Source organism: Malaclemys terrapin, chromosome 2 (assembly GCF_027887155.1).
Source record: "Malaclemys terrapin pileata isolate rMalTer1 chromosome 2, rMalTer1.hap1, whole genome shotgun sequence".
Classification (NCBI taxonomy): domain Eukaryota; kingdom Metazoa; phylum Chordata; order Testudines; family Emydidae; genus Malaclemys; species Malaclemys terrapin.
Window position 1 is genome coordinate 287,534,318 of NC_071506.1, and position 27,454 is coordinate 287,561,771.

Below are 27,454 nucleotides of genomic sequence, written 5' to 3' on the forward strand. Positions count from 1 at the left end.
TTAATGCTAATTTCCCTGCCACTTGGGCAGCCATAGCACGTCACCTTGAGCCATGCAGATACTCTGACAGCCAATACCAGCAAAGCCTATGGCTGCTAAGAGATGCACGCGTTTCACTAGACATGTGCATTTCACTCTTTGACATGTCATTAGCTCAAGCCAACAAGAAGCAACCACGTTTACCTCGAGTAACTTTTCCAATATTGCGTCCCCAGGGGACAGAAGGTGCCCTGCACTAGCAGATCTAAATCCCAAGAGCTGAGATCAGTTAAGGGAGGATCAGAATGACCGTTTGAGCCCCAGGAAAATGACTTTATAAGAACCAGATGATTTTGTGGGGTTGTATCTCAGGAGCTCCTTGCTCAAATGACCCCAAATTTGGATCACTAATCCCACCCTGCATCCCCATGAAGCACAAAAAACGTCATGCTGATCCAACTAGCATACAGATTTTGGAGCCCTTGGAATACTCATCCAGCAAGCAAGTCCCAGACAATTCTAGCAGAGCTGCCAAGGGTGCTATAATTAATCTTGGCTCAGGAACATAGACATGCGATCCTGCTGCCTCTGCTGCATACCTCTCGCAGCGGCACAAGCTAAGGCGGAGTCATGCACCCTCCTGGAGCAGACAGCGAGAGGAATGAGCGACTGGGCTCCCGGCTGCACAACACAAACGGCCACACTTCCAACATAACCAAGAACTGAAGAGCTTTTGAGCAGAAACCCCCCTCCCCAGCAGAACACCCCCCGTTCCTCCCTGGATTCAATTAACATCACTTCTCCGGCACCAGCCAGGCTTCACCAAGGGTCACTACGTATGGCTGGCTCTGCGGGGAGGGCCACAGCTGCCTTCACAAGCAGGCTCCATCAGCCACTGTGTCACTTGGGCCCTTCACAAACCTTGGTCTACAAAGGCCTTGGTCCCATCTGACACGGTGCTGGGAGGAGCAGAGCTGGTGGCAAGTGGCAGCAGAGGGGCAGGGAACATGATTCATCATGAAGAACAGGAAACCGAGGCAGCTGTGAATCTGTCAAGCTGAACTCCAAGCTGGCTCTGCCACACCTCAGTGGTAACTACAGCCCAGAAAAGCTACTGAGGGAGGGGGAGGCCGCAGCCTGCAGCCGTGGCCCCAGGGTCCCTGTGTCCGTGCCTGCACCACGTGTTCTGCAGAGCCAGAGCGGGGCAGGTCTGACGGCAGCCCCCAGTGCGACAAGGAAGGACACATGCCAACCAGGGCATACAAACACCAGGATTTATTCCATAATACAAAGCAGGGCCAGCGAAATGGCTCCACGAAAGGCAGGGCCCCCCCCCACGGGCATGGGATGGGCCGGGGTGGTGCGGGCAGAGGGTCTCGGCTGGGAGAACAAAGGGCAGGCCTGGCACAGGTGGGAATGGCGGGTATGGGGTGGAATGGGCACAGAAGGGCTGGCTTTGGCTGGTGTGAGTGGGGAGGGCAAAGCTGACCTGGGCTGGGCAGAGCAGAGCTGTCACAGGCCGGGCAGGGCACAAGAAAAGGATTTAGAGGTGACTCAATCCAGGCTCCAGGCCCCTAGTAGAGAATGTCCTCGAAGCTGAGCAGCAGGAACTGGTGCAGGGAAGATGGCAGGTGCAGCTCAGGCAAGACCTGCAGCAGCCGGCCCTCCAGGTAGCTCCTGAGTGCACAGCGGGCCAGGTGCTGCAGGGAGCGGGGCCTCTGCCCCAGGGAGAAGAGCGACTCGTAGAAATCTGGGTGCTTCTGTCAGGAGAGAAGAGAGAGGTCAGCATGGGCCACGTTTCCTCCATGACAGCGGGCTGGTGCCCCTACCCCATGTCATGTGACAATGGCAACAAATCGGGGCAGACACTTTCCACCAACACTGAACAAGGAGCTCTGTTAGCACAAAGGTCACAGCCTTATCCCTACAGCCGTTCGATTTCTGTCTCTCCCTGTTTCACTGCAGAGCTTCTGCCCAGCACCTTTCCTGCCCCCTCAAACCTTCAGAGGGTGCTTCTGGGACCTGCCCGGTCAGCCAGGCACTGTGGGGTGAAGCCCCAGGTCCCTGAAGACTCTTGGTTCTCTTACCTGCATGATCTCAGCTGGGACAGCCTCTGCCCATTCATCAGTGACCCGCACACGGTCATAGCTGTTGATCAGCACCTCGATGGTGCGAGGCGAGGAGCAGCAGTAGCGCAACACCTGCAGCAGGGGAGGGGACGGAAGAAGGCTGGTCTCACGCACCAGGCACCGGATTCCCTGCTCTGCTTCTGCTGCCCTGTGATCCTGGGCAAGTCCTGTAATCTGTGTCTTTTCCCAGTCTGTGATGGGCCATGCCCACGTCGCACGTGATGGGGTGGGGTGGGCCGTGCCTGAAGGTTGCAGGCCTGCGGGTTGTTATGGCAGCAGGAGGGCTGCGTGTGGGTGGATTCCCTCCCCATCCCCTGACTCCCACTCCCCATGGTCCAGGCCATCAGTAGCTGTCAGAGCCTATTCCAGCTGCACGAGTGAGCCTCATTATCTGGTGTTAATAGGAGATTAATTAGTGTTAATTGTTGATTTTCCTGTATTTTCCCAAAGGGGAGAGCAATCTGCAGATCTCCAGGCTGGGTAATTATTGCACTGCTCGGGAATTAAGGAAGATAGTTAACCCTTTGCTTGCTGGTGTCTCGCACAGAGGAGGCGGCGGGAGCTGGGGACAATGCCCCATGGAAGTAGAGCATCACCTAAGGCCAGTGCCGAAGAGACAGGCCAACTTCACCAAGGCGGGACAGCACCTCGTGGGGCCTGGAGATTAATGGAGCTTGGTGGCAGGGCTGTGTGCTCAGCACACAGAGAAGGCAAGAGACCCCTAGGGGGAAATATCACTCCATGTGTATCCCCCCTCAATACACCTCCCTCTGCAGCCCCCCCAGACCGTGCCTACCCCCACGTCACCTGTTCTCCCCACACACGTCAATCTCTGTAGGTCTGGGCATGCCACAACCCCTGCCCACACCCTGGCATGCTGCCCCCTCCTGCGCTGCCCAATCCCCATCACAGCCAGGCAGCATGGCAAGGGAGGGGCAGGTCATAGGCTGTTCAGGGCGCCCCATGGGCGTTCCTGGTAGGACACTGCTCGCCAGGCAGCCGACACGTTCTGCATCCACTGCAGCGCCCGTCCTAGCTGATCTCAGGTCCACATTGCACTGACCCAGCTTGGAGGTGACAGAGGTCTAGCTCATGGTGCCACACTCCCCGGCAGACAGCTTCCACGCTGCCCTCCAGCCCAGCATGCTCTGGGATGAGCCCCAGGCACTGGGAAAACCTGCACGCTCCCTGCAGAGGGGGCAGAGCCAGGAAGTTGCATGTGGCCAGCACCTGGACATGCTGCCTGCAGCTGGCCTCTCCTCACACCTGGCCCCCGCCCCACCCCTGCAGGACAAAGCCCTCAGAGCAGAGGCTGCCACCCTCAGGACCATTGGTGAAGAAGTGTGACTAGGGGCTGAGCGTGAGTTCCTGCCACTTTGTCCTGCCCTCCATGGCCCTGGTCTAAGAGCACAGGTTCTCCGGAGCATGGCCTCTCTCATGCACCCCCTGTGCCCTGCCTCACCTCAGCCTGGGCCCACACAACCCACACCCTCTCCTGAAGAATGACTGGCCGGACTGACTGCACCAGGACTAACCAACTCAAGCCAAGGGACGATGGCCCACGGACAAAGAGCATCTCCTAAGGCCAGTGCCAGAGAGACAGGCTCACGTTCTCTTCCCCAGCCAAGTCCCCACTGCTCACAACGCCAGGGCTGGGAGCTCACGCCCTCACAGCTCCCCAGGCCCTAGTAACCTCAGCAGGGGGCAGCGGTGCCCTGCCCCAGTAGATACCTGAATATGGCCATTAAAGGGACACAGCTGGGCCCCTCAATCACCAGCCCAGCCAGGGAAAGAAACCCAAATGCTGGTGCCTGGGGACCTGTAGTGGGGCAGCTGCCCCACTCCTGGAGAACAGGGGTTAAAAGGCAGCCAATCAGGGCCAGGCTGGCCCTATAAAAGAGCTGCCGGGCCACCAGGCAAACAGTCTCCCTCCTGCCTTGGAGGGAGAAGGGCCCGGCTGCCGGGGGCAGGGTACTGGACAGAGCAGGGTTGGGGAAAAGGGCAAGAGGAGCTGGGAAGCTCCTGCCTGGCAACTCCCCAGGCTGAGGCCTTGGTCCAGGCCTAAACAGATCCTGGGGCTGGGAGGTGTAGCCTGGGGATAGGCCGAGGCAGCAGGTCCTACCCCCTTGCTGATGATGAGTGGCCACGACAGACTGCGTCTGCCCCAGCGAGCGGGGGCTAGATGACGACTGGCAGTAGCCATTGACGCAAGGTGGGGATAGAGGGTTGGGGGTTCCCCTGGGAGGGGAGACCCAGAGCATGGGGGTACTGTGGGAGCAGAACCCTGAGGTAAAGGGCACCAGGGTCCGGGAGGGACACGGGGGGCCATCGGCAGGCGAGACACCAGCCTACAGAGGGCGCTCCGGAGGCTGGAGAGCTAATTCCCAAGACGACCAGCAGGAGGTGCCGCGCCAGCGAGTCTTTGACTTTGCTACAGGACCCCAATTGCTGGGCAGCAAGAGGGAACTCAAGCCCCTGAGCTGGCCGGGAACAAGACCTCGACAAGGGGAGGGGGCCCTGACTGCAGGGGAGGGAATGCCTCCTGGAGGGGACCCTGTTCACACACCCCTCTCACGCAGCACCCATCCTGCTGCTGCCCCAGGCAGCTCCACACCTTGATGAGGGCCCCGGGCCAGATGCGTATGGAGCCATGGTTTAGCAGCGCCTGCACCACGAGCTCTGGCCGGTGCCCCAGCTTGTAGGCCGCCACCTGCAAGATGTTGTGCATGGCTGTGTTGCCGCTGTAGCTCATAATGTTGACGCTGGCGCCGTGGGCCAGCAGCAGCTCCACCACCCGGGCGCTGGCGTTCTTGCAGGCCTGGTGCAGCGGGCGCTGCTGGTCCTGGTCCGCAGCATCGACGTTGGCACCGCTCTGCACCAGCTGCTGGCAGACGCGATAGTAGCGCTCCATGTCCTGGGGTGGGTGCGCCTGGGCGCAGGCGGCATTCAGGGGGGTCTGACCCTCCTCGTTCTTGGCCTCCAGCCCCGCTCCATGGCGCAGGTACAGCTGGACGTGCTCTTCCAGGCCGTGCCGTGCTGCCACGTGCAGCGCTGTGTCCTCTTCCTCCTCCGTCTGGCTGTTCACACTGGCACCATATTGCAGCATCAGCTGCGCACACCTGCAGGGCGTGGGACCCCTCAGCCATGCGTTTCTCCCCCCTCTGCCCAACACCTACCCACTATCCCCCCCAACTACCCCTGCCCCCTAACCCCCATCTGCTGTCCCATCCACCTACCTTCCCCCCACCATCCACCAACCGCCTGCCCCCCTCTCCACCCTCAGTCCCCATCTACCTACCGCCTGCCCGCTAACCTCCCTCCCCACCCCCATCCGTCTACCCACTATCCCCCCCAACTACCCCTGCCCCCTAGCCCCCATCTGCTGTCCCATCCACCTACCACCTGCCCGCTAGCCCCCCCACTTCCCCCGCCATCCCCCATCCATCCACCCACCGCCTGCCCGCTAACCTCCCTCCCCACCCCCATCCGTCTACCCACTATCCCCCCCAACTACCCCTGCCCCCTAGCCCCCATCTGCTGTCCCATCCACCCACCTTCCCCCCACCATCCACCAACCGCCTGCCCCCCTCTCCACCCTCAGTCCCCATCTACCTACCGCCTGCCCGCTAACCTCCCTCCCCACCCCCATCCGTCTACCCACTATCCCCCACAACTACCCCTGCCCCCTAACCCCCATCTGCTGTCCCATCCACCTACCACCTGCCCGCTAGCCCCCCCACTTCCCCCGCCATCCCCCATCCATCCACCCACCGCCTGCCCGCTAACCTCCCTCCCCAGCCCCATCCGTCTACCCACTATCCCCCCAGCAACTACCCACTGCCCCCTAACCCCCATCTGCTGTCCCATCCACCTACCTTCCCCCCACCATCCACCAACCGCCTGCCCCCCTCTCCACCCTCAGTCCCCATCTACCTACCGCCTGCCCGCTAACCTCCCTCCCCACCCCCATCCGTCTACCCACTATCCCCCCCGCAACTACCCACTGCCCCCTAACCCCCATCTGCTGTCCCATCCACCTACCGCCTGCCCGCTAGCCCCACCACTTCCCCCGCCATCCCCCATCCATCCACCCACCGCCTGCCCGCTAACCTCCCTCCCCACCCCCATCCGTCTACCCACTATCCCCCACAACTACCCCTGCCCCCTAACCCCCATCTGCTGTCCCATCCACCTACCACCTGCCCGCTAGCCCCCCCACTTCCCCCGCCATCCCCCATCCATCCACCAACCGCCTGCCCGCTAACCTCCCTCCCCACCCCCATCCGTCTACCCACTATCCCCCCCAACTACCCCTGCCCCCTAGCCCCCATCTGCTGTCCCATCCACCTACCTTCCCCCCACCATCCACCAACCGCCTGCCCCCCTCTCCACCCTCAGTCCCCATCTACCTACCGCCTGCCCGCTAACCTCCCTCCCCACCCCCATCCGTCTACCCACTATCCCCCACAACTACCCCTGCCCCCTAACCCCCATCTGCTGTCCCATCCACCTACCTTCCCCCCACCATCCACCAACCGCCTGCCCCCCTCTCCACCCTCAGTCCCCATCTACCTACCGCCTGCCCGCTAACCTCCCTCCCCACCCCCATCCGTCTACCCACTATCCCCCACAACTACCCCTGCCCCCTAACCCCCATCTGCAGTCCCATCCACCTACCTTCCCCCCACCATCCACCAACCGCCTGACCCCCTCTCCACCCTCAGTCCCCATCTACCTACCGCCTGCCCGCTAACCTCCCTCCCCACCCCCATCCGTCTACCCACTATCCCCCACAACTACCGCTGCCCCCTAACCCCCATCTGCTGTCCCATCCACCTACCTTCCCCCCACCATCCACCAACCGCCTGCCCCCCTCTCCACCCTCAGTCCCCATCTACCTACCGCCTGCCCGCTAACCTCCCTCCCCACCCCCATCCGTCTACCCACTATCCCCCACAACTACCCCTGCCCCCTAACCCCCATCTGCAGTCCCATCCACCTACCTTCCCCCCACCATCCACCAACCGCCTGCCCCCCTCTCCACCCTCAGTCCCCATCTACCTACCGCCTGCCCGCTAACCTCCCTCCCCACCCCCATCCGTCTACCCACTATCCCCCACAACTACCCCTGCCCCCTAACCCCCATCTGCTGTCCCATCCACCTACCACCTGCCCGCTAGCCCCCCCACTTCCCCCGCCATCCCCCATCCATCCACCCACCGCCTGCCCGCTAACCTCCCTCCCCACCCCCATCCGTCTACCCACTATCCCCCCCGCAACTACCCACTGCCCCCTAACCCCCATCTGCTGTCCCATCCACCTACCTTCCCCCCACCATCCACCAACCGCCTGCCCCCCTCTCCACCCTCAGTCCCCATCTACCTACCGCCTGCCCGCTAACCTCCCTCCCCACCCCCATCCGTCTACCCACTATCCCCCCCGCAACTACCCACTGCCCCCTAACCCCCATCTGCTGTCCCATCCACCTACCGCCTGCCCGCTAGCCCCCCCACTTCCCCCGCCATCCCCCATCCATCCACCCACCGCCTGCCTGCTAACCTCCCTCCCCACCCCCATCCGTCTACCCACTATCCCCCCCAACTACCCCTGCCCCCTAACCCCCATCTGCTGTCCCATCCACCTACCTTCCCCCCACCATCCACCAACCGCCTGCCCCCCTCTCCACCCTCAGTCCCCATCTACCTACCGCCTGCCCGCTAACCTCCCTCCCCACCCCCATCCATCTACCCACTATCCCCCACAACTACCCCTGCCCCCTAACCCCCATCTGCTGTCCCATCCACCTACCTTCCCCCCACCATCCACCAACCGCCTGCCCCCCTCTCCACCCTCAGTCCCCATCTACCTACCGCCTGCCCGCTAACCTCCCTCCCCACCCCCATCCGTCTACCCACTATCCCCCACAACTACCCCTACCCCCTAACCCCCATCTGCAGTCCCATCCACCTACCTTCCCCCCACCATCCACCAACCGCCTGCCCCCCTCTCCACCCTCAGTCCCCATCTACCTACCGCCTGCCCGCTAACCTCCCTCCCCACCCCCATCCGTCTACCCACTATCCCCCACAACTACCCCTGCCCCCTAACCCCCATCTGCTGTCCCATCCACCTACCACCTGCCCGCTAGCCCCCCCACTTCCCCCGCCATCCCCCATCCATCCACCCACCGCCTGCCCGCTAGCCTCCCTCCCCACCCCCATCCGTCTACCCACTATCCCCCCCAACTACCCCTGCCCCCTAACCCCCATCTGCTGTCCCATCCACCTACCTTCCCCCCACCATCCACCAACCGCCTGCCCCCCTCTCCACCCTCAGTCCCCATCTACCTACCGCCTGCCCGCTAACCTCCCTCCACACCCCCATCCGTCTACCCACTATCCCCCACAACTACCCACTGCCCCCTAACCCCCATCTGCTGTCCCATCCACCTACCTTCCCCCCACCATCCACCAACCGCCTGCCCCCCTCTCCACCCTCAGTCCCCATCTACCTACCGCCTGCCCGCTAACCTCCCTCCCCACCCCCATCCGTCTACCCACTATCCCCCCCAACTACCCCTGCCCCCTAACCCCCATCTGCTGTCCCATCCACCCACCGCCTGCCCGCTAGCCCCCCCACTTCCCCCGCCATCCCCCATCCATCCACCCACTGCCTGCCCGCTAGCCTCCCTCCCCACCCCCATCCGTCTACCCACTATCCCCCCCAACTACCCCTGCCCCCTAAGCCCCATCTGCTGTCCCATCCACCTACCTTCCCCCCACCATCCACCAACCGCCTGCCCCCCTCTCCACCCTCAGTCCCCATCTACCTACCGCCTGCCCGCTAACCTCCCTCCCCACCCCCATCCGTCTACCCACTATCCCCCACAACTACCCCTGCCCCCTAACCCCCATCTGCTGTCCCATCCACCCACCGCCTGCCCGCTAGCCCCCCCACTTCCCCCGCCATCCCCCATCCATCCACCCACCGCCTGCCCGCTAACCTCCCTCCCCACCCCCATCCGTCTACCCACTATCCCCCACAACTACCCCTGCCCCCTAACCCCCATCTGCTGTCCCATCCACCTACCACCTGCCCGCTAGCCCCCCCACTTCCCCTGCCATCCCCCATCCATCCACCCACCGCCTGCCCGCTAACCTCCCTCCCCACCCCCATCCGTCTACCCACTATCCCCCCCAACTACCCCTGCCCCCTAGCCCCCATCTGCTGTCCCATCCACCTACCTTCCCCCCACCATCCACCAACCGCCTGCCCCCCTCTCCACCCTCAGTCCCCATCTACCTACCGCCTGCCCGCTAACCTCCCTCCCCACCCCCATCCGTCTACCCACTATCCCCCCCGCAACTACCCCTGCCCCCTAGCCCCCATCTGCTGTCCCATCCACCTACCTTCCCCCCACCATCCACCAACCGCCTGCCCCCCTCTCCACCCTCAGTCCCCATCTACCTACCGCCTGCCCGCTAACCTCCCTCCCCACCCCCATCCGTCTACCCACTATCCCCCACAACTACCCACTGCCCCCTAACCCCCACCTGCTGTCCCATCCACCTACCTTCCCCCCACCATCCACCAACCGCCTGCCCCCCTCTCCACCCTCAGTCCCCATCTACCTACCGCCTGCCCGCTAACCTCCCTCCCCACCCCCATCCGTCTACCCACTATCCCCCCCGCAACTACCCACTGCCCCCTAACCCCCATCTGCTGTCCCATCCACCTACCACCTGCCCGCTAGCCCCCCCACTTCCCCCGCCATCCCCCATCCATCCACCCACCGCCTGCCCGCTAACCTCCCTCCCCACCCCCATCCGTCTACCCACTATCCCCCACAACTACCCCTGCCCCCTAACCCCCATCTGCTGTCCCATCCACCTACCACCTGCCCGCTAGCCCCCCCACTTCCCCCGCCATCCCCCATCCATCCACCCACCGCCTGCCCGATAACCTCCCTCCCCACCCCCATCCGTCTACCCACTATCCCCCACAACTACCTCTGCCCCCTAACCCCCATCTGCTGTCCCATCCACCTACCTTCCCCCCACCATCCACCAACCGCCTGCCCCCCTCTCCACCCTCAGTCCCCATCTACCTACCGCCTGCCCGCTAACCTCCCTCCCCACCCCCATCCGTCTACCCACTATCCCCCCCGCAACTACCCACTGCCCCCTAACCCCCATCTGCTGTCCCATCCACCTACCTTCCCCCCACCATCCACCAACCGCCTGCCCCCCTCTCCACCCTCAGTCCCCATCTACCTACCGCCTGCCCGCTAACCTCCCTCCCCACCCCCATCCGTCTACCCACTATCCCCCACAACTACCCACTGCCCCCTAACCCCCATCTGCTGTCCCATCCACCTACCACCTGCCCGCTAGCCCCCCCACTTCCCCCGCCATCCCCCATCCATCCACCCACCGCCTGCCCGCTAACCTCCCTCCCCACCCCCATCCGTCTACCCACTATCCCCCACAACTACCCACTGCCCCCTAACCCCCATCTGCTGTCCCATCCACCTACCACCTGCCCGCTAGCCCCCCCACTTCCCCCGCCATCCCCCATCCATCCACCCACCGCCTGCCCGCTAGCCCCCCCACTCCCCCCGCCATCCCCCATCCACCCACCCCCTGCCTGCTAGCACCCCCTTCCCCCCACCATCCACCAACCGCCTGCCCCCCTCTCCACCCTCAGTCCCCATCTACCTACCGCCTGCCCGCTAACCTCCCTCCCCACCCCCATCCGTCTACCCACTATCCCCCCCGCAACTACCCACTGCCCCCTAACCCCCATCTGCTGTCCCATCCACCTACCTTCCCCCCACCATCCACCAACCGACTGCCCCCCTCTCCACCCTCAGTCCCCATCTACCTACCGCCTGCCCGCTAACCTCCCTCCCCACCCCCATCCGTCTACCCACTATCCCCCACAACTACCCCTGCCCCCTAACCCCCATCTGCTGTCCCATCCACCTACCTTCCCCCCACCATCCACCAACCGCCTGCCCCCCTCTCCACCCTCAGTCCCCATCTACCTACCGCCTGCACGCTAGCCCCCTCTCCACTCCCCCCCACCATCTCCCATCCACCTACCAACTGCCTGCTAGCCCTCACCCGCCACCCCCCATCCACCCACCCCCTGCCTGCTAGCAGGGGCGGCTCTATGTTTTTTGCTGCCCCAAGCACAGCAGGCAGGCGGCTTTCGGCGGCGCGCCTGCGGGTGGTCCACTGGTAACACGGATTCGGCAGGATGCCTGCAGGAGGTCCGCCGGTGCCACGGCATCGGCGTCCCCGCCGCCGAATTGCTGCTGAAGCTGCGGGACCAGCGGACCTCCTGCAGGCACGCCGCCGAAAGCCACCCGCCTGCCACCCTCACAGTGACCGGCAGGCCGCCCCCCACGGCTTGCCGCCCCAGGCATGTGCTTGCTACGCTGGTGCCTGGAGCCGCCCCTGCCTGCTAATCCCCTATGCATCCCTTAACCCACCCCCTCAACCATTCCCCTCACCGCCCACCATTCCCCCCCCCCAACCTCCAGTTAACCCCAGACCCGCCTGCCCTGCCCCCACCTACCGACCTGGTTACTAGCCCCTCAGTCACTCATGACCATCACTCAATCCTGCCATTCATCCATCCTATGCTGACACCCCGTTGTGCACACACCTCTCCCACAATCCCAGTGGTTGGGCCCTGGCATCCCAGGGCAGCAGGACTCCTGGGTTCTATCCCAGCTCTGCCCCGGACTTGCTGTGTGGCCTGGGGCACGTCCATCACTCTGTGCCTCAGTCTGCCCCTGCCTGTGGATGGTCTGCTCCTACCTGACCCCCTGTGACATGGTCTGGGCTTTGCCAGTGCAATGCATGCTGGCTGGGCCTCACTCGCCTCCTGCTGGGGTTGTGGGCACGAGCCCTGCTGGCTGGGGAGGCAGTGACCCACCCACCTGAGCCAGCCCCATGCTCAACAACCAGCAGCTCTGGCTTTGGGATGGAGCCTGCAGTCAGCTACCAGAGTCCGACCGCACTGTGCTGTGCTGTACAGACAGGCCTGGGCAGCTCCAGCTGCCGGGGCAAAAGCAGGCCTCTCCCCCATGGGCTGTGGCACCCAGACACTCAGCCCTGGGCTGGCGCTTGGCCCTGGGGCGGGGCTGCTAACAGGCCCTGCGTGTGCGTGCACAGGCAGGTTGGGGTGTGTGGGCTCCCCCCGGAGGAAACTCACTGGATGGAGGCTGGGCTCTTGCAGAGGTGCAGGGGCTGGTAGCCAGCCTCAGAGACAGTCTTGGGGTCAGCCCCGAAGGAGAGCAGCAGGCGCACGCAGTCCGTTCTGGCCGCCGCGCAGGCCTCGTGCAGAGCTGTCTTACCGCCAGGTGCGAAGTCCACGGCAGCGCCCCTCAGCAGCAGGTGCCTGAGGCAGTCCAAGTAGCCGCGCCCAGCCGTGATGTGGAGCGGCGCGGTGAGCTCCTGCTCGTAGGTCAGCGACCACAGTCCTGCAGCGGGAGAAGGGCTGTGAGGGGGACAAACGCACACATAGCCACAGTGCCCACCCCTGCCTCTCCCCACCAAACCCTCTCCCACAGGAGATCAGCCCCTCCTTCTCTCAGCCCCCCACCACACTGCTCCCCTGCCCCCAGCTCTCCCTGCAGCTCCACCGGGACCAGGCGTCCGAGGAAACCTGCTGGGCTTGGAGCTCGTGCAGTGGGGGGATCTCCAGGCCACACTGAGTCCCACCCTGGAGCTGCCTGTGGGTGAGGCTCGCCCGTGGGGTACGGCCAGGTGCCGTGGGAAGGGGATTTGCTCTCTCAGCTGCACCCAGCAATGGTGTGCTCGCCAAGACAGGCAATCAGGACAAGGCATATCAAACACTCAGAAAGGGAGGGGGGCTTCTGGTCATAGGTGCCGGCTCCGGGGCTGGAGCACTCACAGGGAAAAAATGGTGGGTGCTGCCCCCTATCAGCTTCCCCCCACCTCCCGCACTGGCAGGCCCTCTGGATCAGCTGTTTTGATCAGCCTCCCCCTCCCTCCCCACGCCTCCCGCACAGCAGGCAGGGCCCGGGTCAGAGCCGGGGGTCAAGCACCCCCCTGGTGCCTGTGCTCCCAGTCTCCACAAGCCCTGGGCAGTGGAGGTCCCAGGGGTGACCACAGCGATCAATGCGGGGCATTGTGGGACAGCTGCTCGACCATAGCATCTCCACTCGTGCTGCATTGCCCTAAGGACATGGACGGTAGCTCAGAGCCACTTGGGGAGGCGGTGTCACTGGGGTGGCATGCGGGGCACCCACATCGGGGGGAGACACATGCACGACTAGTGTGACGAACTGGGACTGTTCTTGCTGGGGTGTGGGAATGCTGACAGGGGAGTGTGACTAGGATGGTCTGCATCGGAGGATGGGAGTCGGCCCGAGGGAACATACCTGAGCTTGTAACATGAGAACCCAGGAGGGGGTTGGAGGTCAGGTGACTCCGGGGCCCGGGAAACTGGACAAAGGCTGTGGGAAGGGTCGCTGAAAGCAGAGTGCTGGAAGCAGGCTGGAGAGATGGCTCTGACCCCCCAAAGGGGGGTAGGCTGGCATGCCCTGGGACCCCAAGCTGGACCTAACTGAGGGGGGCCCTGTTGTCTGTGCCTGCAAGACCTGTCTTGGACTGTATTCCTGTCATCCAAATAAACCTTCTGCTTTACTGGCTGGCTGAGAGTCATGGTGAATCGCAGGAAGCCGGGGGTGCAGGGCCCTGAGTCCCCCAATACTCCGTGACAACTGGTGGCAGCGGCGGGATCTACTGCACCCCGTGGACGGCGCTTCCTGCAGTAAGTGACTGGGGAGCAGTAAAACAAAGGGGGATTGACGGGGACCAGGCGTGCTGAAGAGTGGGAGAGAGACGGTTATTACCCCTGGGAGTGTGTGACCAGCGAGAAGGACTTTTGCAGTAACAGGGTCCCCCGGGGGGATCGCAGCGAGTGGTCCCAGGGGCGGAGGAGTCTGCAGCTCGACCCTGGCAGAGAGGCGGTGACCTCGAGAACGGCTGGCACACTAGGGGTCCCCCTGGGAACTGTGGGGAGCTGTGAGCACACAGGCCGGTGAGTGGCCAGCAGGAAGATGTATGCCAAGCGGCTTAAGAGCGACCTGGTGGAGCTGTGCAAGCAGAGGCGGCTGCGCATTGGGAGGCTCACCAAAGAACAGCTCATTGCCCAGCTGGAGGCGGAAGATCGCGCGAATGAACTGATCCCTGTGTCTCAGGGAAGCAGCCTGGCAAATGCAGCGCAGGCACCAGTGTCTGTCCCAGCTGGGAGTGGTCAGCCGGCTGCTGAGGGCTTCCCGAGACCCCTCCTTCCTATGCCTAGGGGAAGGGTGGGGAGGAGCCCAGCAAATACCGAAGGCGCCGTGACCCCCCCGGCCAGCAGGGGATCCCCCCGGCGAAGCCCGCCGGCCAGCAGAGGATCCTCCCGGCGACGTTCGGCATCCGTGGAGCGGAATTCGCTGGAATGGGAGAAAGAGCTAAAACTGAGAGAGCTGGAGGATCGTGAACAACAGAGACAGCATGAACGGGAGGAGAATGAGAGACAGAGACAGCATGAAGAGAGACAGAGACAGGAGAATGAGAGACAGCGTCGGCATGACCTGGAACTGGCGAGATTGAAGGGCAGTGAACCCCCGGCTGCGGTGAGTGAGGGGGGACCCAGGACTGCACGGAGCTTTGATAAGTGCATCATGGCCCCATACAAGGAGGGGGAGGACATGGATGACTTCCTGGAGGCCTTTGAGACGGCCTGCGAGCTGCACCGGGTTGATCCCGCGGACAGACTCCGGGTCCTTACCCCCTTACTGGACCCCAAATCCGTGGCATTGTACCGCCAACTGGGAGAGGCAGAGAAAGGGGACTACGAACTATTCAAAAAGGCCCTGCTACGTGAGTTTGGGCTGACTCCTGAGATGTACCGGGGAAGGTTCCGGAGTCAAGATAAAACCCCTGAGATCTCATATCTGCAACTAGCCGTCCGCATGGAAAGATACGCCAGCAAGTGGGCTGGTGGGGCCCAGACGAAGGAGGACCTGATTAAACTGCTGGTACTGGAGCAACTGTATGAGCGGTGCCCATCCGACCTGAGGCTGTGGTTGGTGGACAGAAAGCCAGAGAACCCGCGACACGCCGGGAAGCTGGCTGATGAGTTTGTAAAGAGCCGGTCAGGGGGTGGCAGGGAGGAGCCCCAAAGGAACAGGCCCGCCGCGATGCAGAGAGATTGTCACCCTGGGACCTCCCAAAGGGGGAATATGGGGAATCCCCTCCCACGGGGAATGCCCAGCGTCAGGGACAACCGACCGGCTCGAGGGGACCCACAGGACATGAGCTGCTATTACTGCGGCCGAAGAGGCCACGTTCGGGCCCAGTGCCCCAAGCTCAAGGACAGACTGAGCAGACCGAACCCGCATAGGGTTAACTTGGTAGAGGCCCAGACGGACGAGGGGCAGGCTTCTCACGCAAGAGGGGCTGGCAGCTTATCAACTGCTCAAGAGAGAGAAGGGCCCCAGGCCAGCTCCTCTAGGGGGCTGGATGCCCCAGACTCAGGGTTTTTGGTTTATACGGTGGGCGCGGGGCTGTCCCTCCGGAGAGAGTACCTTGTTCCCCTGGAGGTGGATGGGAGGAAGGTCAATGGATACTGGGATACGGGCGCAGAGGTGACGCTGGCCCGGCCCGAGGTGGTGGCCCCAGATCAGGTGGTGCCCAACTCCTACCTGACCCTGACGGGGGTGGGCGGAACACCAGTCAAAGTGCCCGTGGCAAGGGTACACCTGAAGTGGGGGGCCAAGGAGGGCCCCAAGGATGTGGGGGTACACCCGTATTTACCCACTGAGGTATTGATGGGGGGGGACCTGGAGAACTGGCCAAGCAACCCCCAAAAGGCACTGGTTGTGACCTGCAGTCAGAGCCGGCGAGGGGCCCTGCGCCCTGGCCTTGGGGGGGGTGCCTTGCCTGAGGCGCAGGACCCTAACGTGGTGGGGAGGGAACGCCCAGGGACACGGCTCAGGGAGGCTGCAGCTTCAGACCCAGCGGGCGAGAAAGAGCAGGTGGCCATCCCTGTCCCAGCTGCTGAGTTCCAGGCCGAGTTGCAGAGAGATCCCTCCTTGCGGAAGATAAGGGACCTGGCCGACCTCAATGCGGTACAGACCATGGGACGAGGTGGCCGGAGAAGGTTCCTGTGGGAGAAGGGGTTCCTGTACCGAGAATGGGCTCCCCCAGGGAAAATGGAGTCAGGGGGGATCAGGAGGCAGCTGGTGGTACCCCAGAAGTATCGCCGCCAGCTGCTGTGCCGGGCCCATGACATTCCCCTCTCAGGGCACCAGGGAACCTGGCGTACCCAGCAGAGGCTGCTACGGAGCTTTTACTGGCCTGGGGTCTTTGTTACTGTCCGACAGTACTGCGGATCCTGTGACCCCTGTCAGAGGGGGAGGAAGGCCTGGGACAAGGGGAAAACAGCTTTAGGACCCTTGCCCAGCATAAAGGATCCTTTCCAGAGGATGGCCAAGGTTAAAAGGGCGGCTCTAAACCAAGAGAGCCCAAAGCACAGACCTCCAGACTGGAGCGCTGGGAGAAGACCACAGCCCAGTTGGAACCCCAGAGGTATGGGGGTGGGGAAAGGGCACAGGCCGCATAAACCTTCCCACATGCGAACTGCGAGTGCCATCAAGCACCCCGACCTAAGGGGTGGCGTGAAACTGAAGGGGCCTGGTGTAATTCCCACCAAGGAACTGGAGGGATGCGGGGGCATCCATGGGAACGGGGGTAGGTTCGAACTTCCCCAGGTCACTGGCTAAAGTGACCCCGCTCAGTTCGGTCTCGAAGGGGGGAGAGATGTGACGAACTGGGACTGTTCTTGCTGGGGTGTGGGAATGCTGACAGGGGAGTGTGACTAGGATGGTCTGCATCGGAGGATGGGAGTCGGCCCGAGGGAACATACCTGAGCTTGTAACATGAGAACCCAGGAGGGGGTTGGAGGTCAGGTGACTCCGGGGCCCGGGAAACTGGACAAAGGCTGTGGGAGGGGTCGCTGAAAGCAGAGTGCTGGAAGCAGGCTGGAGAGATGGCTCTGACCCCCCAAAGGGGGGTGGGCTGGCATGCCCTGGGACCCCAAGCTGGACCTAACTGAGGGGGGCCCTGTTGTCTGTGCCTGCAAGACCTGTCTTGGACTGTATTCCTGTCATCCAAATAAACCTTCTGCTTTACTGGCTGGCTGAGAGTCATGGTGAATCGCAGGAAGCCGGGGGTGCAGGGCCCTGAGTCCCCCAATACTCCGTGACATCTAGGCTGATGCAAGCTGCCCTGCGTGTGGTGTGGCCCAGGCCCGAGCGCCTTACTCAATACTTCACATTGCAAATGCTTCAACTGATTTGTCCTCCTTTCCCACATCCTTAACAAAAGGATCAAAGCATGTTCATGGCACCTTTGCCCATGGACAGCGGGCAATAGAGGCTGGGGGAGGCTAAGTCTCCCAAACCTCCACTAATGCTCCGCGCCGGCACCCTGGGGACAGGCCGCGGCAGGGCTCAGAGCTCCTCTGGGGACCCAGGCTCAAGGCTCAGCCCCAGCTGGGGCTCCCCCGGGCTGCTCTGGGCCAGCCAGGGTTCAGGGCTACTCCGGGCACTGGCCGGGGTTCGGGGCCAGGCAGTGAAATCGGGAGGGCGGAGGAGGCGGAGTTGGGGGCAGGGCCTCAGGGGAAGAGGCAGGGGTCTAGCCTCCCCAAACTTGGGGCGCAGGCGCCACCCCCGCCTTTGCCATGGCACTGAGCCGGCAGAAGACACTGTATATTAAAGCCCAAACCTCGTCTGAAACTGTTAATGTTGAATGGTGACCTAGTTATATTAACACCTTTGGTCCATGTATTCAAGTTAAATTAATACAGCATCCCAACCCCCCACCCCAGACAGCACCAGCACCACCACCTGCCCTAACACCCCAGACAGGGTCAGCGACACCCCCTGCCCTGCCCCAACATCCCCCAGACAGCACCAGTGACACCCCCTGCTCTGCCCCAACCCCCCAGACAGCACCAGTGACACCCCCTGCCCTGCCCCAACCCAGACAGTACCAGTGACACCCCCTGCCGTGCCCCAACACCCCCCTAGACAGCACCAGCGATATCCCCTGCCCTGCCCCAACGTCCCCATGATAGAACCAGTGACACCCTCGCCCTGCCCCAAACCCCCCAGACAGGTGACTAATAAATGCTCCCTAGTTTCGAACAGACTGCCTTGCCTCACAGATTGTAATGCTCCCTAAGAAGGAAAAGCCTCTCTCAGTCATCTGATCTCGACTGGCCTCACTGGTGAGGACCACGGAGAGAAACGAGGGTTGCTGGAACGCAAAGAGTCAGTCTCGGAGTCCTTGAGAATAAAATGATCTGTCCTTGGGAACAGGTGGGCTCTGGCCCACTGAAGGGGTTACACCAGGGATTCTCAAACTGGGGGTCGTGAGCTGTCACCCTCCACCCCAAACCCCGCTTGCCTCCAGCATTTATAATAGTGTTGAATATAAAAAAATTGTGTTTTTAATTTACAAGGGTGGGGGGTCGCACTCAGAGGCTTGTTGTGTGAAAGGGGTCACCAGTACAAAAGTTTGAGAACCACTGGTGTAAGATCTGAGGCCTTTGTCTGCAGCCATATTAGGACAGCAATAGCCATGAGCTAAAAAGCAGGAAGTCACATCCTCACATTCCATCTAAATTACATTACAAAAAATGTAATATCGGGCTGTTAAAAAGGCGATCCTGTCCTAATAGCACCCACCAGCACCAGATAATAATCTAGCTCTTAAAATGGTTAAAGAAAACTTCATTTGATGGCATTCTGTCCAACAAGAAACCACTTATCAATAGGTTTCAGAGTAGCAGCCATGTTAGTCTGTATCCGCAAAAAGAACAGGAGTACTTGTAGCACCCTTAGAGACTAACAAATTTATTAGAGCATAAGCTTTCGTGGGCTACAGCCCACTTCTTCGGATGCATATAGAATGGAACATATATTGAGGAGATATATATACACACATACAGAGAGCATGAACAGGTGGGAGTTGTCTTACCAACTCTGAGAGGCCAATTAAGTAAGTGAAAAAAAAAAAAAGCCTTTTGAAGTGATAATGCATTCTATATGCATGCGAAGAAGTGGGCTGTAGCCAACGAAAGCTTATGCTCTAATAAATTTGTTAGTCTCTAAGGTGCCACAAGTACTCCTGTTCTTTTCACTTATCAGTAGTCGTGGGTGTGAAATCTATACTTCTCTGTTGTTTGGCCTTTATGGACCCTACTGCTCTATTGTTTATCTATATGGTTTCGGTTGGGTTCTTTAATGGTTTCTGTCTGTTGCATAACTAATTTTGCGAGAGGTAAATCAACTAAGGTGGTGGGCTCTAATTGGTTAAATAATTGTTTCACAGTATGTTAGGATTGGTCAAATAATTATTTTGTAGCACTTTAGTTTAAAATGATTGGTTAAGGTGCAGCTAAGCAGGACTCAAGTGTCACTATATAAACTGGGATCCAAAGGGAAGTTCTTGGGAACCAGCTCCAGGCCCCAGCGTCAGAGCTGCCAGACCTCAACACCCTGCCAATGACACCGTGCAGAAGCTGGAGTCCCCCAGATGACCTGATCCTGACCGGCCAGCGAGAAAAGCTCATCTGCCTTATTGGGAGTGGTGAGCACTGTAGGCTCAGCGTGTGCCTTCTGTTTTGGCGATTGTTAATAAATAGCGGTTAAGGCAGAGGTCCCCAAACTTTTGAGGGTTGTGTCCCTCCTTACCGCTGTCTGCGCACACACCCCGGGGCCAGGGGTGGGGCCACAGCTGGGGGGTGGCAGACAGGGGTAAGGGGCTGGGGTCACAGCTAGGAGTGAGGCTGTGGCCAGGGGCCGAGGTTGGGGGCGGGAGCAGAGCCACACTGAAGCTGGGGCCAGGGCCAGGAACGCAGCTGGGAGTGGGGAGGGTCTGAGTGGCGTCAGGGTGGGGGTGCCTAAATTCGCCCGGTTACAGCTTGAGCTCATGGAAGGTAAAGGTGGGGTGCCCTAGCATTCAGGTAACACTGGAAACTGCTTAAAGGCTGGGGCATAGCACAGACGCTGTGAATCCATCAGACGACTTCATCACCGCTTTATTCTGAGTCACCCCAGCGAACACTTCCTCTTTGTCACCCAGCAGGCATGGCAGAGGTACATCCAAAGCCCCAAGAGTTTCCTGCCTACTTCCCAGCAAGGGTATCTGAATATTGCCCAGGAATACGTATGTTTAGGGCCTACCAAATTCCCGGCCATGAAAAACGCGTCACAACCCATGAAATCTGGTCCCCCGTGAAATCTGGTCTTTTGTGTGCAGATTTCAGTCCCAGTTTGTCCCACCTCTCCCCCCTTTGAGACCGAACTGAGCGGGGTCACCTGGGGAGATTTGAACCTACCCACGTTCCCATGGATGCCCCAACATCCCTCCCATTCTTTGGTGAGAATTACACCAGGCCCTTTTCAGAGTAGCAGCCGTGTTAGTCTGTATCCGCAAAAAGAAGAACAGGAGTACTTGTGGCACCTTAGAGACTAACAAATTTATTAGAGCATAAGCTTTCGTGGACTACAGCCCACTTCTTCGGATGCATATAGAATGGAACATATATTGAGGAGATATATATACACACATACAGAGAGCATAAACAGATGGGAGTTGTCTTACCAACTCTGAGAGGCCAATTAATTAAGAGAAAAAAAACTTTTGAAGTGATAATCAAGCTAGCCCAGTACAGACAGTGTGATAATAAGTGTGAGAATACTTACAAGGGGAGATAGAGTCAATGTTTGTAATGGCTCAGCCATTCCCAGTCCTTATTCAAACCGGAGTTGATTGTGTCTAGTTTGCATATCAATTCTAGCTCAGCAGTCTCTCGTTGGAGTCTGTTTTTGAAGTTTTTCTGTTGTAATATAGCCACCCGCAGGTCTGTCACTGAATGACCAGACAGGTTAAAGTGTTCTCCCACTGGTTTTTGAGTATTTTGATTCCTGATGTCAGATTTGTGTCCATTAATTCTCTTGCGTAGAGACTGTCCAGGCCCTTTCAGTTTCACGCTCCCCTTTAGGTCGGGGGTGCTCGATGGCACTCGTAGTTTGCATGTGGGGAGGCTTATGCGCCCCGTGCCCTTTTCCCACCCCAATACCCCTGGGGTTCAAACTGGGCTGGGGTCTTCTCCCAGCACTCCAGTCTGGAGGGTTGTGATTCGGGCTCTCTTGGTTCAGAGCCCCCCTTTTGACCTCGGCCACCCTCTGGAAAGGCTCCTCTATTATGGGCAAGGGTCCTAAAGCCGTTTTCCCCTTGTCCCAGGCCTTCCTCCCCCTCTGACAGGGGTCACAGGATCCGCAGTACTGTCGGACAGTAACAAAGACCCCAGGCCAGTAAAAGCTCCGTAGCAGCCTCTGCTGGGTACGCCAGGTTCCCTGGTGTCCTGAGAGAGGAATGTCATGGGCCCGGTACAGCAGCTGGCGGCGATACTTCTGGGGTACCACCAGCTGCCTCCTGATCCCCCCTGACTCCATTTTCCCTGGGGGAGCCCATTCTCGGTACAGGAACCCCTTCTCCCACAGGAACCTTTTCCGGCAACCTCTCCCCAGGTCTGTACCGCACTGAAGTCGGCCAGGTCCCTTATCTTCCGCAAGGAGGGATCTCTCTGCAACTCGGCCTGGAACTCAGCAGCTAGTACAGGAATGGGCACCTGCTCTCTCTCCCCGGCTGGGTCTGAAGCCACAGCCTCCCTGAGCCGTGTCCCTGGGTGTTCCCTCCCCACCAGGTTAGGGTCCTGCGCCTCGGGCAAGGCATCCTCCCTGTTGTCAGGGCACAGTGCCCCTCGCCGGCTCTGGCTACGGGTCACAACCAGGGCACCCTGGGAGTTGCTTGGCCAGTCCTCCAGGTCCCCGTCCCCCCCATCAACACCTCAGTGGGCAAATACGGGTGTACCCCCACATCCTTGGGGCCTTCCTTGGCCCCTCACTTCAGGTGTACCCTCGCCACAGGCATCTTGAATGGGGCCCCACCCACCCCTGTCAGGGTCAGGTAGGTGTTGGGCATCACCTGATCTGGGGCCACCACCTTGGGCCGAGTCAGCGTCACCTCAGCGCCCGTATCCCAGTATCCATTGACCTTCCTCCCCTCCACATCCAGGGGAACAAGGCACTCACTCCACAGGGACTGCCCTGCGTCCACCCTGTAAATGGAGAACCTTGAGTCCGGAGCATCCAGCCCCCAAGAGGAGCTGGCCTGGGGCACTCCTCCCTCCTGAGCCGTTGGGAAGCTGTCGGCCCCCCTTTCCTGGGCCGTCTTCCCCTCATCTGGCTGGGTCTCTACCAAGTTGACCCTCTGTGGGTTCAGTCTGCTCAGTCTGTCCCTGAGCTTGGGGCACTGGGCCCGTATGTGGCCTCTCTGGCCACAGTAACAGCAGCCCATGTCCCGTGGGTCCTCTTGAGCCGGTCGGTTGGTCCTGACGCTGGGTGTTTCCCTTGGGAGGGGGTTCTCCATGTTTCCCCTTTGGGAGGTCCCATGGTCACTCTCTTCCTGCATCGTGGCGGGGTTGTTCCTTTGGGACTCCTCCCTGTCATCCCCTGCCCAACTGTCCACAAACTCGTCGGCCAGCCGGCCTGCGTGCTGCGGGTTCTCTGGCTTCTGGTCCATCAACCATCGCCTCAGGTCGGATGGGCACTGCTCATACACGTGCTCCAGTACGAATAGGTCAAGTAGGTCCTCTTTAGCTTGGGCTTCAGCTGTCCACTTGCGGGCATACCCCTGCGCCCAGTTGGCGGTATGTGACCTCACGGGTTTTACGCTGACTCCGGAACCTTGTTCGGTACATCTCAGGGGTCAGCCCAAACTCGCGGAGCAGGGCCTTTTTGAACAGTTCGTAGTCCCCTGTCTCCGCCCCTTTCAGTCGGCTGTACACCTCCCTGGCTGTGGAGTCCAGTAAGGGGGTGAGAAACTAGAGCCTGTCTGCAGGGTCAACCTGGAGCAGCTCGCAGGTATTCTCAAAGGCCGTCAGGAAGGTATCCATGTCCTCCCACTCCTTACGCTGGGCCAGGAAGCCCTTATCAAAGGTCTTTGCAGTCTTGGGTCCCCCCTCGCTCACTGCAGCCGGGGCCCCACTGCTCCTCAGCCTGGCCAGTTCCAGCTCATGCTGACATTGGTTCTCCTTCTCTTCCCGCTCATGCTGACGCTGGTTCTCCTCATGCTGACGCTGCTTTTCCCGTTCTTCCGGCTCCTGCTTCAGTTCTTGCTGCCTTAACTTGAGCTCTTTCAGTCTCAGCTCCCTGTCACATTCCAGTCGCACCGGCTCCCGGGATGGGGAGCTCCGCCGGGACGATCCCCTGCTGGCTGCCGGGGTCACGGTGCCCTCGGTATTCGCTGGGCTTCCCCCAACCCCTCCCCTAGGTATAGGTAGGCAGGGTCTCGGGATGTCCTCGGCAGCAGTCTGACCCCTCCCAGCCATGTCAGGCCCCGGGGCCCACGCTGCATCCGCCGGGCGGCTTCCCTCAGGGACAGGGCTCGGTTCATCCAAGCGATCCCTCTCCTCCAGCTGGGCAATTAGCTGTTCTTTGATGGACCTCCCAATGCGCAGCCCCCTCTGCCTGCACAGCTCCACCAGGTCGCTCTTAAGGCATTTAGCATAATCCTCCTGCTGGCCACTCGCCGGCCTGTGCTCTCCGCTTTCCACCGTTCCAGGGAGATCCCTAGTGTGCCAGCCCTTCTTCAGGTCACCACCTCTCTGCCAGGGTTGAGCTGCAGACTCCTCCGCCCCGGGACCGCTCGCTGCGATCCCCCAGGGGACCCTGTCACTGCAAAAGTCCTTCTCTCTGGTCACACACTCCCAGGGGTTAATCGCCCCCTGAAACCGTCTCTCTCTGATTCTTCAGCCCACCTGGTCCCCGTCAATCCCCCTTCGCTTTACTGCTCCCCAGTCACTTACGGCAGGAAGCGCCGTCCACAGGGTGCAGTAGATCCCACCTCTACCACCAGTTGTCACGGAGTGTGCGGGGACACAAGGCCCTGCACCCCCGGCTTCCTGCGATTCACCATGACTCTCAGCCAGCCAGTAAGGCAGAAGGTTTATTTAGACGACAGGAACACGGTCCAAGACAGGACTTGCAGGTACAGACAACAGGACCCCCCCAGTTAGGTCCATCTTGGGGTTCCAGGGGCACCACAGCCCCATTGGGGGGTCAGAGCCCCGTCCGGGCTCCCCTCCATTACAAGCCAGCTCCAAAACTCCAACTCCCTCCAGAGTCTCTCACACCAGCCTCTCCCCAGCTCCTCCCCCAGCCTTTGTCCAGTTTCCCCGGGCAGAGGTGTCACCTGGCTCCAACCCCCTTCCTGGGTTCTCACATTACATGCTCAGGTATCTTCCCTCAAGGCCAGTCTCTCATCCCCCAATGCAGACCGTCCCAGCCAAACTCCCCACTCAGCATTCAAAGACCACATTAAGAACAGTCCCAGTTCGTCACAACCCCCCACCCCATCCCGATTTTTCACACTTGCTGTCTGGTCACCCTATCCCAGCGCAACAGCACTGGAAACACTGGGCACCCTACCATCAGGCTGGCCTGAGTATCAACAGCAGTGCAGCCACGGCTGAGCTGTGCAGAATATAAACCCGCCTGAAACCACTGGGCATGTTCTTGGCACAGCTCTGCCAGGCCAGCGCTGCCATGGCCGCGGCGCTACAGCTACTGGCACTAGCTCGTTGAGAGCTAGGGGTGTATGTGCACACAAGCGGAGTCACGCCCCTAGTCTGCAGTGTGGACGTAGCCCTAGAGACTGGGATGGGGACCCGGGTTGGATATAAAATACCCTAGTGCTCCCTCCCCATCCCCCAGCACTCCCTCATCACCCTCTGGCGCTCCCTCTGCCCCCAACACACATCCGCCTGGACTCCCTTCCCCTTGACACCCCCCCAGCACTTCCTCTCCCCCCATGGACCCCCCGTACTTCCACTCATTTAGCACTCTGCCCTAGCACTCCCTCTCACCCCCCAGCCTCCACCCACCAAGCACTCTGTCCCCCAGGTGCTCACTCTCACCGAGTTTCCGGCTGGTCCACCGCAGCTCGTCACCCTTGGATTCAATGATGAGGTTGACGGCAGCGCTCTCAGTGAAATGCTTCCGCACCGCCTCCAGGTCCCCGGTGAAGAGCGCATTCTGCACCAACACATCTCGGCACTCGATCGGCTCCATGCGGCTGCTGCGGAATCCCCGGCCCCCGGGCGTTGGGGCCATCAGGCCTTGTTCCATGTACCTGGTGTGCGTGCACCTGCCCACCAGATCCTCGTCCGGCTGCAGTGCAGAGCTGAAGGGGCAGCTGTAGCCCGTCATGGGGAGACACACGGGGTGAGTCTTGGCTTTATAAAGGGGCAGTTGGCTGCTGCTGCTGCAGCCCCAGAGCTCCTGGCTCAGTGGCGTGTCCTTGGTGGGCTGCTCCCGGATGCAGGCTGCTCAGGGCTGGCTGGTTGGGTCAGGCACAGGCCTGACTCAGCCTTTATAAATAGCGCTCTTGGCAGCACCCACCACCAGAGTTTGTTTATCCTCCGCTGCTGGCACTCATCTCCAGGGTCACTTTGGGCAGGGGGCAGGCCCCTGACTGCTCGCTCTCCCTGGCTAGCACAGGGCAGTGCGGACTCTTTCCCTGTGCCCCTGGGCAGTGGGTGCAGGGACGGAGGAGCCATGCCCACAGCACCCGGAAATGTGCACCGCAGAGCAGAGCCGGCCTGCCCCAGAGCTCACTGGAATGTGGTGAAATACAGGAGCAGCACGCAGGGGGGTGCATCTGAGACAGGAGTTGGGGGCGATGCCAGGGCCAGGTTAAGCCTGCTCTCCTTTACCCTCTGTACATGGCCCCTGGGATATAGAGCAGCAGAGTAGTGACGACCCTGGAGGAGCCCAGAGAGAACTGGGGGGTGGGGGGAGGAAATACTAGGGCAAGACTTGGCTGGGGCAGTGCAGTGAATAGACCTCACCTAGGGCCATGGGACTGGGCAGGAGTGGGGAGCAGGGAACGTGGGGACTGTGCATTGCAGTCTCTTTCCAAAGGCAGGGAAGGGACACACTCTCGCTATGGGGCTCTCGGGAGACCCCTCTGGCAACCCTGCACTCCACTCTAAGCCTCATGGTCCCAGAGGCCTGCCCAGGGGCAGGGAGGGGCCAGCCCATTTCTGTGCAGTGTCCAAATCCAGCCCCCAGAAAAGGGAGGAAACCAGTTCTCTCCAGCTGCTTCAGAGGGGAGAGGTTCCTATGGAAACCACCAGGGCTTTAAAGAGCTTTTCCGTTTGGTTAAGTCACACCAGAACACAGCAGCCATCTCAGAGATACGACTTGGTTCAGGGTGAGAGAGATGCAGCTGCCAATGCTCCCCCAGTCAGAGACGTGCTCCCAAGGAGGACACCCCAGGTGGGCCGTGTGGCTGGGGTGGTTCCCTGGCCTGGCCTGGCTGGGCTGGTTCTGCCGCCTCACGAGGCAGGAACACTATTTTTTGCATGTATTTCTCTTGTGAGTTTGTTCCAAAGTAAGAAGGTGGGAATGGGAGCTGGCCCCTGTGAAGCATCTAGGAACTAGCTTGGGCTCTCTGCTCTGCTGCCTGGCAGCTCACACACCCCACTGAGCTGTCAGGCTCTCCTGGGCTCATGGCACCTTTAGCTGGGACACCACAAGCTGTTCAAGCAGCTCCAGCCATCGTGAGAGGGGAACAGCAGCCACTGGGAATCACTCTAGATAAAGCAACAGAAAAGATTTTGCTTCAAAGCACCTTCACCTTGCATGGTCCCTTGAAAGATGTGTTAACTCCTTATGCTAAACAATCTGTTCCACCTTGCACTGTGTGCTCTGAGGCCAGGTCTGCACTGCAGACCTAGGTCAGTGTAGCTATGTCGCTCAGGGGTGTGAAAAGTCTGGAGACCTTGTCCTGCTGACACAGCTACCGCCTCTCGGGGAGGTGGATTAACTACACCGATGGGAGAAGCTCTCCCGTCGGCATAGGAGCCTCTTCACTTAGGCTATGTCTACACTACCACTTATGTCGCTCGGGGTGTGAAAAAACCATCCCTCAAGCAATGTTAGTTACACTGACAGAACCCCGGTGTGCACAGCGCTGTTGGGGGGAGAGCTTCTCCTACCGACACAGCTACCGCTGCTCACAGAGGTGGCTTTATTATACTGGCAGCAGCACTCTCTCCCGTCGGCATCGAGCGTCTTCACCAGACGTGCTGCATCGCTGTATGTGTAGACATGCCCTTAAGCACTGCAGCCGCACAGCTGTGTCAGTGCAGCTGCGCTGATGCAGCGTTTTAACCTTGCC

At 60.7% G+C, this 27,454-nt stretch overlaps 1 protein-coding gene across 1 annotated transcript; it reads right to left on the reverse strand.

Annotated features, from left to right (window-relative positions):
- Positions 1-1,239: 1,239 nt before the first annotated feature.
- On the reverse strand, positions 1,240-25,881 carry ASB10 (ankyrin repeat and SOCS box containing 10). The gene is made up of 5 exons (XM_054016991.1): positions 25,188-25,881; positions 12,333-12,600; positions 4,723-5,227; positions 2,067-2,180; positions 1,240-1,739 (listed from the first exon to the last, which is right to left on the reverse strand). The coding sequence occupies exons 1-5, from the start codon at positions 25,477-25,479 to the stop codon at positions 1,554-1,556; spliced, it is 1,365 nt and encodes a 454-aa protein (XP_053872966.1). The 5' UTR covers positions 25,480-25,881; the 3' UTR covers positions 1,240-1,553.
- Between the last annotated feature and the right edge of the window lie 1,573 nt (positions 25,882-27,454).